Source organism: Vicugna pacos, chromosome 15 (assembly GCF_048564905.1).
Source record: "Vicugna pacos chromosome 15, VicPac4, whole genome shotgun sequence".
NCBI lineage: Eukaryota > Metazoa > Chordata > Mammalia > Artiodactyla > Camelidae > Vicugna > Vicugna pacos.
Genome location: NC_133001.1, coordinates 33,478,193 through 33,494,350, shown reverse-complemented (window position 1 = coordinate 33,494,350; position 16,158 = coordinate 33,478,193). Strand labels below are relative to the sequence as shown.

At 42.3% G+C, this 16,158-nt stretch overlaps 1 protein-coding gene across 1 annotated transcript in view; it reads left to right on the top strand.

Moving 5' to 3' along the window:
* TMEM178A (transmembrane protein 178A) overlaps positions 1 to 16,158 on the top strand; it is a 48,574-nt gene that overhangs the window by 23,473 nt on the left and 8,943 nt on the right. The window contains exons 2-3 of the mRNA XM_072937876.1: positions 12,059 to 12,172; positions 14,980 to 15,117. Coding sequence (XP_072793977.1) covers positions 12,059 to 12,172; positions 14,980 to 15,117 — 252 coding nt within the window. The remainder of the gene's footprint in view (positions 1 to 12,058; positions 12,173 to 14,979; positions 15,118 to 16,158) is intronic.

The window sequence follows — 16,158 nt, the reverse complement described above, 5'->3', positions numbered from 1 at the left end:
GGACTTCAGGAAGATTATTTAACCTCTCTGAGCCTCAGTTTCTTCCTCTGTCAAACAGAACCTAGCTCATGGGGGGAATGTGGGTAAAGCTCTCGACTGGCACATAGCAAGCCCTAGGTAAATTATCATCAATATTTAGTTATGTGGCCGTAGGCAAGTAAGTGGTCTGTGCCTTATTTGTAAAAGGCACAGGCTATCTGCCTCATGGAACGTACAAGGATGCGTGAGAAGGCACTTTGAATACCACGTCACGGCTATATAATAAATAAAAGTGTGGTGATCATTTCCCTGTAACTACTGAAGCAGTTCGGGTGGTCTCGGAAGTATGCTTCTCTGGCTGCAGATTCATGCCGTGATTTAGAAATGCCTGTGGAGCTGTTGGAGGAGCCGGGAAACACATGGGAAACAGTGGTAAAGGCTGCCAAAGACAGAGGACCCTGCCCCGACTGTCATCTTCCTGCCGTGGCTGCCAGTGCTTTGAGATTTGGCTTCTTCTGCCATAAGGTTCTTGCCACCGGAAGGCGGTGAGCGCCATCCCCAGCTCCTGTTGGAGTGAATCCTTGATAATGCATCCAAATTGGAGATTTTATGGCTCCTTTGTTTCTTGTCTCTGGTACCTACCAGGCCACCTGATTAGGAGAGGGTGAGCTGAAGAGGTAAAAGGAAGTGAAGTTCAGACTGGGCAGTTTTGCTTAATCATCCTTAGCCTTGATCATTACTTAGAAACTGTTGAAAATATTGTTTAAAAACAGCTCATAGTGTTTTTTGAAATTGATTTCAATCATCTGTCAGAACCTGGGAGTACAACTCCATCACTGAGCAAGCCAGCAACAAAAAAGGCTCTCTTCTCAGACCCTGAAGCTGGCTTTCCAGGGGCTCCTGGTTTCCATTTATCTTGATGTGTCTCTGTGACGCATCCCGTCATAAATCCAGCAGCCCATCTGGTGAAGGGGACATGAGAACATTGCTCATGAGAGCAAATATGTTTATGTTTTTTCACAGTCTGAGCAGAGCTGTTGCCCTTGTCTGAATTTTCATAAATGAGCCCCACCAAGCGCTGCTTTCTTCCTCTCCCTGTGCAGTGGAAATTGGTGAATTCAGCTTGGTCCAGGGCTCATGTTCAGGAAGGACAGGTACTTTTGAAAGTGTGGATCAGTTTGAAGGATTCTATCAAGGCACCTGCAAGGGGCCAAGAGTGCACTGCTTTTAAGGATAATTTGCCCCCAGACACTGCCAGCCCACTCTAAAATGGGCAGCCTTTCTCCAGAAAGTTGCTCTTTTCTGAGTAGTTGGGAAATTGCTGAAGCCATCAGTATTTATAGGTCATCATGTAGCAGGTGGGAGCTCTCTCTTTCCCTGTCTCTCCCTCCATTCCTCCCTTCTCCTTCCTCCCCCACTTCAGAGTTATGGTTTAGTTTCATTTTGTTGTTAGTTTTCAGTTTTTGTGGAACTGTATTCTAGACTCAGAAAGTAGGTCCTCCATCTAAAAGACACTTGCTAAATAAATGCTTGTTGAACAAATGAACAGACGAAAGAAAGAATAAATGAGGAGATGGTTGACTTTTGAGGGCAAAAGGTAGTGATTGATCCTAGGCCAATAATTTTCTTCCCAGGTGCTGGAGACAAGGGTGACATTACAAGTATTATAGTCCCTCAGGTCAAGATTCACACTTTCCTGATCTGGCTTATTAAGTGGGTGGGAGGAGAGCAAGTGGATGGACACTGCCCTTTATTTAGCTTCAACTGTGGGCTAGGCATGGTTAGGACACTTTGTTATCTCATTCGACCCTCATGACAATTCTGAGATTGTATTACTACCATTTTACAAGTGAGGAAATGGAGGGTCAGAATGGTGCAAGGTACTGTTCTAAGTCACACAGCTTGCTCCAAAGCCAATATTCTAGTTTGCATTCTTGTATGCTGCTTCTTATACACGCATATTAGACGCAGGAAAAAAACCATATTCCCAAGTTTCTCCCAATACTTGGAGTACAGAGGTTTAACCTTCTGATTAAATAAATACTTTATATTCATCGATGCTCACACTAAGTGAAAAAGTCGTGGAGACTGGCGAGGGAAGAAAGCTTCAGTTTGCTTCCTGCACTGACTGGGTGCCTTCCTGAATCCAGGAGATTTTAACTTCAGGTGCGTGTTAGCAACGGCTTTAGACCCGTGTACTACAAGACAGCTTTTGTCCAGACTGTATCGATCTCTCTGAGGTCGGCATGTTGTGACCAGGGCAAGAGTAACTAGAAGTGACTGTTGGCCTGTCCCTGTAACATGGTATCCCCTGTGGGAGGGAAGCTATCACAGTGCGTGGTGGCCCTGCCCCCACTGAGGCGGTGGCTGTGTTTGGTTTCACGTGAGACGGGGCTCAGGGAACAAGGCGTGGGAAGCAGCGCTGGTTCCTGATGAGTCTGCCTTCTCTCCAGTGGCATTATCACGTTCCCCCTTTCCCACGCTGGCAACTCTGAGATGGAGAAAAGGAACAGGACCTGTCTCCCCTTTGTGGTTCTCCTGTCTCCTGCTAGAGAGAGCAGGTAAAGGGAAGAAGATGAAACAGGGAGAGAGAGGGAGAGGGGGAGGGAGACTGCCCAGCCAGCTGGGCTGAAATCCTCCATAAGCCACATAAAATCACATCCTCTGTTTAGCTTCTAATCATAAATCCCCAACCCACCAGCTAAGTCACTGATGTATGCCGTGATGGTTCTGAGAAACTGAGAATCTTTGGTTTTCAAGTTTTACATATTTTATTACTTTTTATTGTAGACCCAGCAAAATAACTAAATTAAAGGAAATTTAAATTTTAATTCAGCAAACCAGTCATCATCCACTATGCTAACCGAATGACAGTTTCCACCTTTGTACAGGATCAGACCTGTTTGAACAGTGTTATTTCTTGTTTTCTCTACTGTCACTATTTTTTTAAGCTGATGTTCAGAATCTCTGCAAGAGGTTGAACCTATCAGGCTTGGCCTGAACCCTCCCTCTTTGGACCCTAGAGATGATGTGTTTACAGTTAAAGGAACTCACCTGAGTCTTGCCTTTAAGGAATAGTCCAGTTGTCTAGGTTTGTTCAGGTAAATAAAATAGTAACAGTAAAAGTAGTAGTAGTTATAATAATAATGATGATGATGATGATGATGGAAGTTTGCACTAATAGTATTATACAAATATTTATGTTATGTAAGTATTATATGTTTAATCCTCCTGTGAGATAGACTATCACTGTCCATTATTACAGCTGAAGAAGCTGATGCCCAGAGAGGTTAAGTAACTGGCCAAGGGCACACAGCTAGTGAGTGATGAAGCCAGAATGCAAATCCAGGCTGTCTTGCTCCAAAGAGAATATAGAGTGAACATAGATATAATTCCATGCTTCTAAAAAGTTGATTCTCCATTAGAAATAAGTAGCTATAGCTGAACAAGCTAGTATGTTGTGGAGAAAGAATCTAAGCAAAGAATAACATTCACACCTTTCAGGCACTTGCTTTTGCTTTAATTGGAATCTTACTCACCTTCATCTGGAAATCTCCTCCCTCCAGTACAGTAGCCACCAGCCATGTGAGACTACTGAGTACTTGAAATGAGGCTTGTCTGAAAGGAGATGCGTTAAGAGGAAAACAGACACAAGGTTTCAAAGACTTGGTGTGAAAAAAGTGTGTAAAATACCTCATGAATAGTTTTCAAAATATTGATCGCATGTTAAATTAAAATATATCAAACTTAATGTCACCTGTTTATTTTTGTAGTATGAGTATTAGAAAATTTAAAATTATATATATGTGTGTATGTGACTTGGATTCTGTTTCTGCTGGACAGTGCCACGCTAGATCTACTGATTTTATATCTCTCTCCTTCATGATGGGTTTGCCCTTCGGCCCTGGTTTTGGTCATTTGGGGCTTAAACATCAGCTTTAAGCTACTGTCCTTGGTTTATTTATCTAAATGAGGGCTATTCATACTCATTCATGGAGGTGATAAGGAAAACCTTTTCTTTTGTCTGTTGAGCACCCGATTCCCTCTGAAATTAAATCTTTTGGACAGGAATGTGGCAGCCAGCCTGCCCTGTGACCCCACAGTTGATCTTTCCTCTTGAAACTGAGGTGTGTGCAGGCAGAGCTCGTGGGAGAAGACTTCTTCATTTCTCTGCCATGGGCCAATTATGGAATCCCAGGTTGCCTTCGAAATGCAGACTGTTCACGGACCCCTTCACCTGCTGGAGAAGCTGAGCATCAGTTATACTGTAGTCATCAGCCACTGTAAGCAACTTTTTAAATGTCGTGGACCTAGAAAAAAGTCACAGCCTCGGCTCTTAAGGAACTTGGGACGTCCAGAGGGAGGCAGACTTTCTGATCTGTTCGGAAATAACAAAGACAGTAATTAGAGCCAGATTGTGTGGCTCTGCCTGTAACATTAAAATAAAGCCAGAAAAGAGAGGGAGCTGCATGGGCTGCAGTCTTCAGGGAAGACGTTTTGAATGAAGGCTGTGGGCCTGGAGGGCTGAGTAGGTTTTGGACTGTCATTGGGTGAAGGCTGTAGGCATAGGGGAAATGGACACGACACTGCCAGGGGACACATCTGGGCGGGGTGGGGGTAGCACCTGGGGACCAGTCACCGGTAAGTGTGAGTGAGTCGGGGGCAGAGATAGATGATGAAGGTCCATAACCTGGGCTTGATTCAGGGGGAAGTTGATGGTATGTTCTTGGATGGGGCAAGACAGCTAGATGAAAACCCCAGGTTTGTTGCTCTCAGGGACCACCAGAGATTTCTCATTTGTTTGCCTAAGTGTGGAAGTTGGTACATTTGCACAGCATTAAAGCTACTCAACAATTAATTACATAGCACTTACTATGGTTCAGATGCTTTATTTTTAAATAAATACATAATTATAAAATAAATATGTAGTTACATTACGGCAAGTAAAACTGTGTTCCACTTACAGTTACCAATATAAAGAAACCTTTTTAAGTTCATGATACTGTAAAAGACAGGTGGATAGAGCAAAACTCTGAAAGGTTTTCATGCTCTACATTACAGATGGGCAACCGAGGCTGCAGCGGCCCCAGATCTTCACACAGCAGATTGATCTGAGTGGTGCCCAGGGTGGGATGGAGGGTGGAGAGGTAGTTGGCCAGGAGGCCAGTTAGCCTGCTGTTTAGGAGTGAAACGGACTCTTTATGGTCTTGTGAGAGGTGCTGAGAGTGGAGAGGAAACACAAGAGCCACTGGTTAGACCATTGTTCAGGCAGTTCTTTCATGTGTCTCTTTATCTCTATGTGCATTTGAGTTGCTCTGCGATACTCATTTAGGGGACAGACTCCTAGAGTGTGGCAATGGTTCTGTTGGTGAACGTGGACAGATGCCATGAGATAACTCGTAATTGAATGCCGACATTTGTAGAGTGCTTAGAGTGGGCCACATCCTATGCTACGTCTCTTTCAGCCCTCACCATAACCCTATGTCTGTCTTGATTCCCTCTCTTACAGATGAGGGAACCCAGGCTCAGAGAGGTTAAGTAATTTGCTAGAAGTCACACAGCTGGGATTCAAATCCGAGTCTGGCTGACTGCAACTGCCTCTTCATTGGTTGACCCTGAAGACTTTTTTACAACATCTTCTGCTGTTTTTCACTTTTCTCCCTCATTTAACCTAGAGTGTGGGTTTCTGTAACTTAGCTTGGAATTTGATTCATTTCTCCAACCAGCAGAAACAACAGAAATTCGCCAGCTCATAAGCCCCATTTTTCACCCCTGTGCAGCATATTTATATATCTTCTTCTATGCTTTATGGCATTATTAAAGTGGCTCTCCTTGGCCCTTTAAGAAGCTAATTAATCACTAAAAATAGACCACAACGTGTTCTTTTCAACCCCCCCGCGTGTCTCTTCCCCACATTGTGTGATGCCATCTGGTGCTGTGAGCTCATGCTTCTTGTGTTCCTTTGCAGAGAGCCAGATTCATTGCTCTCAAAACCCGGAGAGCCAGTTAATTTCAAAGTTTGCATGCATGGCTTTGAAAAAATTTGAATCTAATGCCTCCTTGTGGATTTGCCCAGTATCACTTTTTAACATAATTTCTCACGGAACTTCTGTCTTTACCACCATTTGTGGATCTATGGATGCTTGTCTTTTTACGAAAAGGACCTAATTTGTCTTTGGCAAGCCACCAAGAAACTCCAGGTCTCTTCCTGTGTGATTTTTTTGGTCAGGTTTCATTTTGTCAATTTTACACGAGTGCTGTAGGCAGCCAAAGCTTAATAATATACTTTCCTCTTTGGATCTACTTGACTTTCTGCTATGACAGTGGAACAAGTGTTCAAGAATAAGAAAATAAATCTGCTAATGGCAGGCCTCTGACACAACTGCTGATCTGTCCTTTACTTCATCTTTCTCTAATCATCTTCCGAGGGAGTGGAGCACCAGGGCCATAGAGGATTTTCTTGCAAACTCCAGGGGGATGCTCTGAGTTCATCACAAGACTCCCTCTTTGGGATCTTTGGGTACTGCTTGTTACTCTCCAGTCCAGACCTTGTCACTCTCCCTACCTCCTTTCTCATCTCTTTTCAGAGTTCTTGGCAGTTTAAATTTAGCCTGCTGGGGAAGGAAAGGTAATTTGGTGATGCATGCACTGCTTACCTCATTCCTGGCACGTGTGGGACTCCCCTGGGGGAGCTGGAGAGCACTGGGCTGGCTGCCTGCCTCCTTTCTGCTACTCTGTCTGCCCGCTGGGATCATGCCTGTTCCCAGCAAGGGGCAGAGGAGGAGATGGGCTCTGAGAATATTTGCAATGATGTAAAAGGGACCACACGCTTCCCTAGCACAGGAATTGGTCTAAGGCCAGCCCCTCTGAGTCTGAGAGAGCAGTTTCTCCTCAGTGCATTCCTCTCCTCTAGCATTGCACAGCTTCCAGGAGACGCAGGTCGGATGAAGCCACTGAGTCAGCCACGGAGCCCATCCAGTCTCCAAATAACACATGCTGAAAGGCATGGGTAATACACAGACAGGAGCCTCAATCAGGTATCAGCTTTGTTTCCAAAAGAGCATACATTTGTACTAAACTGAAAAATCTGTTTTTCACTTCAAACTGACAGTTCATTTAATAACTATACTTCTCACTACCCACAGAATTAAGATGCATTTCTAAAAGATTAATGATTTCTAACTTTGCTGAGTGAGCATTATATGAAGTTTGGGTAACAGCATATATGTTAAAGCTTGGTTATTACTTTGCACTGTGGCCTAGGGCTAGTTACTTAACCTCTCTGAGCTTCAGATTTCTCTGCCTACCTAATGGAGCTAATAATACATATTTTATATCTAGCCCTTAGAGGGTTTTGGTGAGTATTAAAAGAATTTTGTCAAATGCCTTTTTTTTGTATTTGTGAGATGATTTTGTAGTTTCTATGCTTTATTCTATTGATATGGTGTATTACATTAATTCACCTTCATTTGTTGAAACAATCTACATTCCTGGCATAAATTTCATTTGGTTGTGATGTACAATCTTTTTTATATGTTTCTGAATTTAGTTTGCTAATACTTTCCTGGGGACTTTTGAATACGTACCCATAAGAAATATTTTGTGATATTCTTTTCTTGGGATGCCTTTTTTTTTTTGTATCAGGGCAATACTGGCCTCATACAATGATGTGAGAATTACTTCCTCCTCTTTTTTTTTTTTTTGACGCTTTTATGAAACGTTAATTCATCTTTAAACATTTGGTAAAATTCACTAATGAAGCCATCTGGACTTCTCTTTGTGGGAAGTTCTTTTACTAAGTTAATTACTAACGCAATCTCTTTACTTGATGTAGATCTATTCAGATGTTCTATTTCTTCTTGAATCAGTCTTGGTAGTTTGTATCTTTCTAGGAATTTCTCATTTAATATCCATTATCTAATTTGTTGGCATATAATTTTTTCGCAGGATTCTCTTAATACCACTTTTTATTTCTGTAAGATTGTTAGTAATGTCTTTTGTTTCATTCCTGATTTTAGTGACTTGATCCTTCTCTCTTTTCATCTTAAATGATCTAGATAAGGATTTGTCAATTTAATTAGTCTTCTCAAAGAACCTATTTTTGTTTTTATTTTCCCTATTTTTCTATTCTCTACATTATTTCCATTCTAATTATGTAATCTGTCTCCTGCTTTGTGTTTAGTTAGTTCTTCTTTTTCTAGTTTCTTCAGGTGGAAAGTCAGGCTATTGATTTGAGACCTTCTCTTTTAATGTAGGCATTTACAGCTATAAAATTTCCCTCTAAGCACTGCTTTGGTTCGATCCCATAAATTTTGATATATTTTGTTTTTGTTTTCATTAATCTCAATTTCTTACATTTCCCTTGTGGTTTCTTTTTTGACTCATTGGTTGTTTAGAAGTGTGTTACCTAATTTCCACAAACTTCTGAATTTCCAAAATTTCCTTTTGTTATCGATTTCTAATTTCATTCTATTGTGGTCAGAGAACATCTTTTGTATGACTTTCTTTTAAATTTATTGAGATGTGTTTTATCGCCTAACAGATGGTCTACCCTGGAGAGTGTTCTGTATGCACTTGAACAGAATGTGTATTCTGCTGTTGGGTGGGGTGTCTGTAGGCGTCTGCTTTGTCTAGTTGGTTTATTGTGTTGCTCAAGTATTCTGTTTCCTTGTTGACCTTCTGTCTAGTTGTTTGCCCATTACTGAAAGTGGAGAACTGAAGTCTCCAACTATTATTGTTGAATTGTCTATTTCTCTCTTCAATTTTATCATTTTTTCCAAGTGATTTGGGGCTCTGTAGGTAGGTGGATATATGTTTATAGTTGTTATATCTTCTTAGTTGATTGACTCTCTTATCATTATCAAACGTTTTTCTTTGCCTCTAGTAACAGTTTTTGTCTTGAATTTAATTTTGTCTGATATCAGAATAGCCATTCCAACTCTCTTTTGGTGCCTGTTTGCATGGTATATCTTTTCCCATCCTTTTACTTCCAACCTACTTGTGTCTTTGAATCAAAAATGTGTCTCTAGTGGACATCATAGAGTTGGATCATGTTATTTTATCTGTAATGCCAACCTCTGCTTTTGACTGGAGTGCTTGGTCTATTTACACTTAATGTAATTCCCTTTATGTTTACCTGTGTTGTAATATTACAACTGTTCTTCATTTCTTAATATGGATTCAATTACTGTCCTTTCATGTCAGCCTGAAGGACTCCCTTTAGTATTTCTTGTAGGGAAAGTCTGCTAGTAACAAGTTCTCTCAGTTTTTATTTAACTGGAAATATCTTCATTTTTCCTTCATTTCTGAAGGATAACTTTCTGCATATAGAATTCTTGGTTTATAATCTTTCTTTCAGTGCTTTGAATATGTCATCCCACTCCCTCTGGTCTCCACGTTTCCTGATGAGAAATCAGCTTCTAATCTTTCGAGGAACCCTTATACATGATATGTTCCTTTTTTCTGGCTGTTTTCAAGATTCTCTATCTTTGACTTTCAACAGTTTGATGATGATGTGTCTGGGTATCGATCTCTGTGAGTTTACCCTATTTGCAGTTTATCAGACTTCTTAGATGTGGCAATTCATGTTTTTCATCAAATTTGGGAATTTTTTGACAATTGCTTCTTCAAATATTCTTTTTATCTTCTTCTCTCTCTCCTCCTTTCTAGGACTCCCATTATACTTATTTTGGTATGATGGATGGTGTCTAGTCACTCTTTGAGGCTCTGTTCGTTTTCTTTATTCTTTTTCCTTATTTTCCTGAGACGAGATAATCTCAATTGATCTGTCTTTAAGTTTTCTGATTCTTTCTTCTGCCTGTTTAAAATTCTTTTGAGACCCTCTAATAATTTTTTTTTAATTTGTTATTGTACTTTTCAACTTCATAATTTCTTTTCTTTTCTTTTTCTTTTCATAGTTTCTGGCACTTTACTGATATTCTCTATTTGGTGAGACATCATTCTCATACTTCCCTTTAGCTCCTTGGCTACGTTTAGTTCCTTTAATTCTTTGAACATATTTAAAACAGCTGATTTAAGGTCTTTGCGAGGTAAATCCAGTGTTTGGTCTTCCTTAGTGACAGCTTCTATTGACTGGCTTTTTTTTCCCCCATGTGTGAGCCATATGTTCCTTTTTCTGTGTATGTTTTGTACTTTTTTATTGAAAACTGGGCATATAAAATCATATAATGTAACAACTCTGGAAGTTAGATTCTTCCTTTTCTCCAGGGTTTGCTATTGCTTTTCTGTTGCTGCTGTTTGTTTCTTTGATGACTCTTCTAAACAAATTCTATAAAGTCTGTATCCTTTGTCATATGTGGGCCCTGAAGTTTCTGCTTGGCTATCTTAGTGGGAAGCGAATGATTGGTCACAGGTGTCCTTAACTGCCTGGAACCAATAAGTTCCCAGTCTTTGCCGACAAGCTCTGTACGTGTGTTGGGGGCATGTGTTCAACCCTGCTTTAGCCTTCACTTCCTGCTTACATGGATCCTCAAGGTTAGCCGAGGAAGAGTATCAAGTGGAATGATAGTTTGGAAAAATACAAATGTAAGCTGTTCAGACATTTGCAGTCTGTTATCTGTTGTTATTCTCATACCAGATCATTTGCTCTTTGTAAGCACAGGTATTTTCTGACTTTTAAACACATAACTTATATGTCAACACTGACTTATATGCCTTAGACCTCACAACCACTGCCACGGACCCAAGTTGAAGAAACAGAAAAATAAAAGAGCTTTGAGCTTTTAGAGAATCTGTGGTTTCATAAGAAAAAAAAAGAGCTTCCACAAGCAGAGTTAGTCCTGGGTAGTGTTTATAAAGCTGCCTGCATCTTAACTTGGGATATTCTTTAAATTTCAGGTTCGTGCCTCCATTCTGAAACTTTTGATTGAGAATATCTTGGGTGGGGTCCAGGAGGCTACATGTTTAGCTCCCCAGGTGATTCTTATGCACACTGATGACTGAGACAGTTCAGGGGAGATGATCCTGTAGATGCCTTCACATAAGGGACTAACTGGCTCATGATGTAAACGGTGCTCAAATATTAATCTCCCCCTTTCAATGCCTGATTTTTAAAAAATTTCACTGTATCATTACATTTCCTTGAATTCCACCAATTAGAGATTTATTTGCATCATGAGGATATTTTTTAACAGCTGCTGGAGTTAAAGGATTAACTTTAACTCACCGCTCTTTAAAAATTAATCAGATTGCATTTATACAAACTGACCAAGATGACTTACAATGAAAGAAGGATATTTTGTTTTGTTTTAATTTGAAGGGAGGATAGATACTTTCAGGGGATTCAGAAGACTTTAGGGGGAAAATAAGCCTGTGTTAATTTATGCAATAAAAGCATGGGTTGGGAGGGAGGGTAGGAGAAGATACCAGAGAAAACAGTGGGTACACTTGCCCGTTTCAAATTATTGTGCATACAACCAGAAAAGGGAGGGGAAAATTTCTTTCTCCTTTCTGCTTTCAATATTTCCCTTTCTCTTATGACCTAGAATTCAGGGCAGTAAACTTTGTATTAAGGAATTACATCGGCTGCTCTAGGGTTAGTTAGGCTCTCGTGGGTTCTCCGCAGATCTCATCACCACTTCATCCACCGTGTGGAAGATTGTCTTTTTTGGAAAAACGTCTCCTGGTTTCCAAATAACACACTTCCTAATGAGCTTTTTGATTCAATCCACTCGAGAGTTTGATGTTGGATCCAGTTCAGATGTACGAAATTTATCTGTGTTAACTTAAAATTCTAAGCTAATCTCTTCCAACCATCTGTATACTTTTAGGCCATTTTCTCCTTGAGGAGTTTTGTGTTTAGTTAATACAAGTTCAATGTTGAAGAAACAATTAGGGGAGTTTAGATCTTGATCCCATTTAATACATTCAAAAATGAAGCGTAATTTTAAAAAATCATTGCATGTTTTGGGCATCTACTGCTCTGATTTGCCTCTATTCATGTGAGAAATAGAGAGATGAGTAACCCCTCCCCCTTCAGGATGCGTTATCCTGCCTTCAGTTTCCAGAGTTCTGTTACAAATGCACAGACTATTAAGTCACATTTCTTATTTCCTTCGAGGTATCGCACAGCGATGTACAGCTATCAAGTACCACTTTTCTCAGCCGATCCGCTTACGGAACATTCCTTTCAACTTGACCAAGACAATACAGCAAGATGAATGGCACCTGCTTCGTGAGTATTTCTGGGAAACAGTCGGAGAGGAAACGGTGTCTTTCTGAACAAAAAGTGTTCCCACCCGCCCTCTCAGGGTTGGACTGAAAGATGCTGTGCTGACCATACGTGGGCCTCCGGGGACCCCATCCGACCTGGTCAGAGACTCACAGAGTCATTTCACTGAGCTGTGGTCACCACTTGTTTACAGATCAAACGTGGGAAAATCAGGCGTGGGGCTTTGTGAGACAGGGCAGCGAGCGTGTCTGTCCCGGTGGCATCGGTAGGTACACAGGCCACCTCTGGAGCCTTTTCTCTAGCAAGCCACGTGCTGCAAGGATGTGACTTGGCACTTGTCTTAGTGAACTATGGAGATTAGACCTCAGGTGCTCTTATTTTGGTTTTGTTTATCCAAGATTCATTTTAGTGACTGTGTCTATCTCAGACCTCGGTATTTCTGCTAAGATACCTTTATGAGTGTATGTTGTAATTTTCTCAGAGGGTGTCTGTTACTTCCATGTCCCAATGGCAGGAACTATCTTTTTCACTGTCAGGAAGATGTGAAACTCTAGAAAGGAACATGAAAGGTGACACCCAAGAGGGTGGATATTTACCTGAAAACGGTTGATTCATATGCCACCTAGAGATAGATAATTCAAGAGAGAAGAAAAAAAACCAGGCTTAATTCTTTTTAGTGTTTACCCTAATCAGAGGTGGACATTGTCATCTTCTAGTGAAATAAGCAGCAAGGATGTCAGCAATCTTGTTTGGTGACCAAAGTCACTATGCGAAACCAAGCAGAGAATCATTTTGTAAGTAAATCTCTCTGCAGATCAAAGGGCTCTATTTTGAATCTCAAACACGTAAATGGGAGCTCTTAAGATACTGCCACAGCAGTGGTGTAATTTTAAAAATATTATTTCTAATTTAGGACGTGGAAAGTCATTGGCTAAAATGTGGCTTATTTCTTAAGAGTATAACTTCGTGAACATTCTTTCTTGCTGGCTGATCTTAACGATCATTTCTTGGCAGATCTTAGAACCTCATCTCAGTGCTCTTATGTCTTAATTTTTTATGAGCATGTTTGGCATTCTTTGCCTTAATCATCGGTCCAAAAGCCACATAATCACTGGTTTTAGTCAGGTGAGAGAAGATCATCACAGGGTCCTGAAAAAGAGCTGTATCTCTTTAAGAGTTTGTACCCTGTTCCTGCCCAGCAAGACAGCACTGAGCATTCTCTTAATCCTCTTTGAGGTTCTCAGGGAGAGATGCTTCTTACAGTTTCATACATGGCTCTTTCCAAGAAAGTTACACGTGGTGATCTGTACTGTGTTTACCAGACGAGCTTAACATGTCTGGTACTAATGCAAATCCCATGTGGGTTATGTCTGAACCTTTTGCTTTTTAATGGCCATAGAAAATAAAACTTGAACCATAGGGAATTTAGGAGGTTGTGAGATAATGGTGGTGAACTTACATCGTATTAGATGTCTCAAAACAACTAACACCTTTACATTAAACAGCCCCTTTAAATGATCCGTGCCCGTGACTCCTAGCTCTGCAGTGTCTACACGTCCTCTTCTAGGTTGCGATGCCCTGCTTTAGTTTAGATGCTCTGAGCTGGAGATGAGAACTCCCTTTAAAAGAAAGGGATGGTCCACGTGTGACAAGGGCAGGACTGGAAGCTACCGTCATCCACCCTCTCTATCCATCACCTCTGAGTCACCCGGGAGCCACAGGAACATACAGTGAGGTGGCGGCACCCTCGCAGGGTAGCCCACACTCACACACTTGGGTTGTGCCTCTGGTCCAGGCTCTGTGTGTGCCCAGATGTCCACGATCCACCTTGCCCAGACCTGTTGACTGGCCTCAGGGGCAGACTTACGTTTAGGATCTGTTGCTTTCAGGAGGGTCATAGAAATTTAGCTCACAATTTTAAAAATTAGCTTTGTTCCCGAAAAAGGGAAATTGAAAAAATAAAATGGCAGGAGGGTGCGCAGTCAGAGGAGAGGTGTACCCAGGAATAGGTAGGCAGTCCAGCTCTTGGTGTGGCCTTGAAGATGAGGGCCGGGGGCTGGGTTCCTGGCCCAGTGATCACAGTTGTGTTTTTGTGATAAACCAGATTTGATGGTTGGGTACACAGTGGGGCTTGGCCCGTGGGAACAGTCCTTCCTTAGCCTGGGTACTTGGGTGCTTGGGTTGTAGGGCCTGTGTTTAAGGAGAGACGGTATTTATGAGAGCTGTCTTATGTGTACATCTTGGGCCCTATTTCTGTTACAATTGCCTTCACTTTCTCATGTCTCTTTTGAAAACAGGCAGGAGTCAATAGAACTGAAAAATAAAATAATTGGCATCCTAGGTGTGCAGGTAAAACCGTATTTCACTGTAGCTCACTTTTGAGGCTCTTCCCCCCAAATCAGATTAATTACAGCCACAACAGTGGTGGTAACCTACATTTCTGTTGCTCTTTTAAGGATGATGAAGATATTTGGCAAACCTTCCTCACTCTCAGTTTGCTGAGTGACTTGCTCTCTGTTACCCAGGTTCACCCTGGTGTGGCCTTCCAGTCTGTTTCCTGCTGGGTGTGGACTTGTCCATGGACTCAGAGAGGGCAGAAGTTGACCCCTCAATTTGTTAACACCCCATCTTTTCCTGTGTGAAATACCTGGGAAGAGAATTTCCTAAATCACCCTGGCCCCAGAGACCCTGCGTCTGTTCACGTAACTTGCTAATTTTCACCATGTCTACAGGGCGCTTCGTTCTCTAATTTTCAAAATTCTCTAATTTTCTTCCGCTGACTTTTGCGAATGTTTGTGTTTTGAGATTAGATTTAAGAAGAATCACTGCCGGCTTCCTGGGCATGGCTGTCGCCGTTCTGCTCTGCGGCTGCATTGTGGCCACCGTCAGCTTCTTCTGGGAGGAGAGCCTGACCCAGCACGTGGCCGGACTCCTTTTCCTCATGACAGGTACGCAGAAGGCCTCCGCACCTCTCCCTGCCAAGAGGGAGGGTCGCCGCGCCTGCAGCTAGCTTCACTTTGTTCTCTCTCCGTTCATTTACTTTTCGCTTGTGAGAAAAGCGACCAGAGGGTCGTTTGGCTTTGGTAGGTAACGCAGACTTTAAAGAAAACAACAGTGTTAAAAATGCAGCCTTGATTTTCCCCTTGTGGCCCGTTACAAGGTTAGATGGAAGTATCTTGGGTTTACTCTCCCTATGAGCCAGCTCTGATTTTTCTGTCCCATGCTGTGCCCCCAGCCTTGGCCTGGACTCTGGGCCAACACGGGCCACTGGAGGAGAGAGAGGGGGCTAGCTCTCCTCCTGCTCCTTCGCGGAACGTCAGTGTGTTAGTGATTAGTGAGTGCTCAGATGACAGTTTCACAAAGCATTCTCAGTAGCAGAAGTCAGATTACTCTGGCGGGGTGGCCATTTGGAGTAAGCTTATTTCTGCTCCCCTGCGGTTCTGTTACTCAGGTGACCACGACTGGGTTTTCTAGCCCTTCTCACTGTCTTGGTCACTCCCTCAGGCCCACGTTGATGGGAGGTGGCCGCACCCCTCGGGCTGGCACCATTTTCTCTGTCCTTCAGGGCTGACAGGGAGGAGGCACCTTGCCTTCCGGTTGGTCACCCCATCTGCCTCAGTAACGCACTTCCGGGACAGGGGCCCTTCCTTCTCATCCTGTCCACTCCTGTCATGCCCATGAGATGGCATTGTCATGGGCAACAGGCTGGAGTTAGGCTGGTCATTGTAAGCATCCCCACAGAGCATTCAGAAGTCACATGAAATGCTGCTGCAGAGTACCAGCTAAAGTTCTCCAGATTTGGGTGAATACACAGAGGCTGGAGGACTGCAGCACAGGGAGGCTAACATTCTGGTTAGGTTTGGAGGAGGATTTGTACCCTCAAGACCAACCATTGGGTGGGTGCCCGCATACAGGATTCATTTAAGATCCAAATTATAGAAGGAGCAGGCGAGGCTGGCAGAGAATCAGAGAGGCCTGTGCCGCCCAGG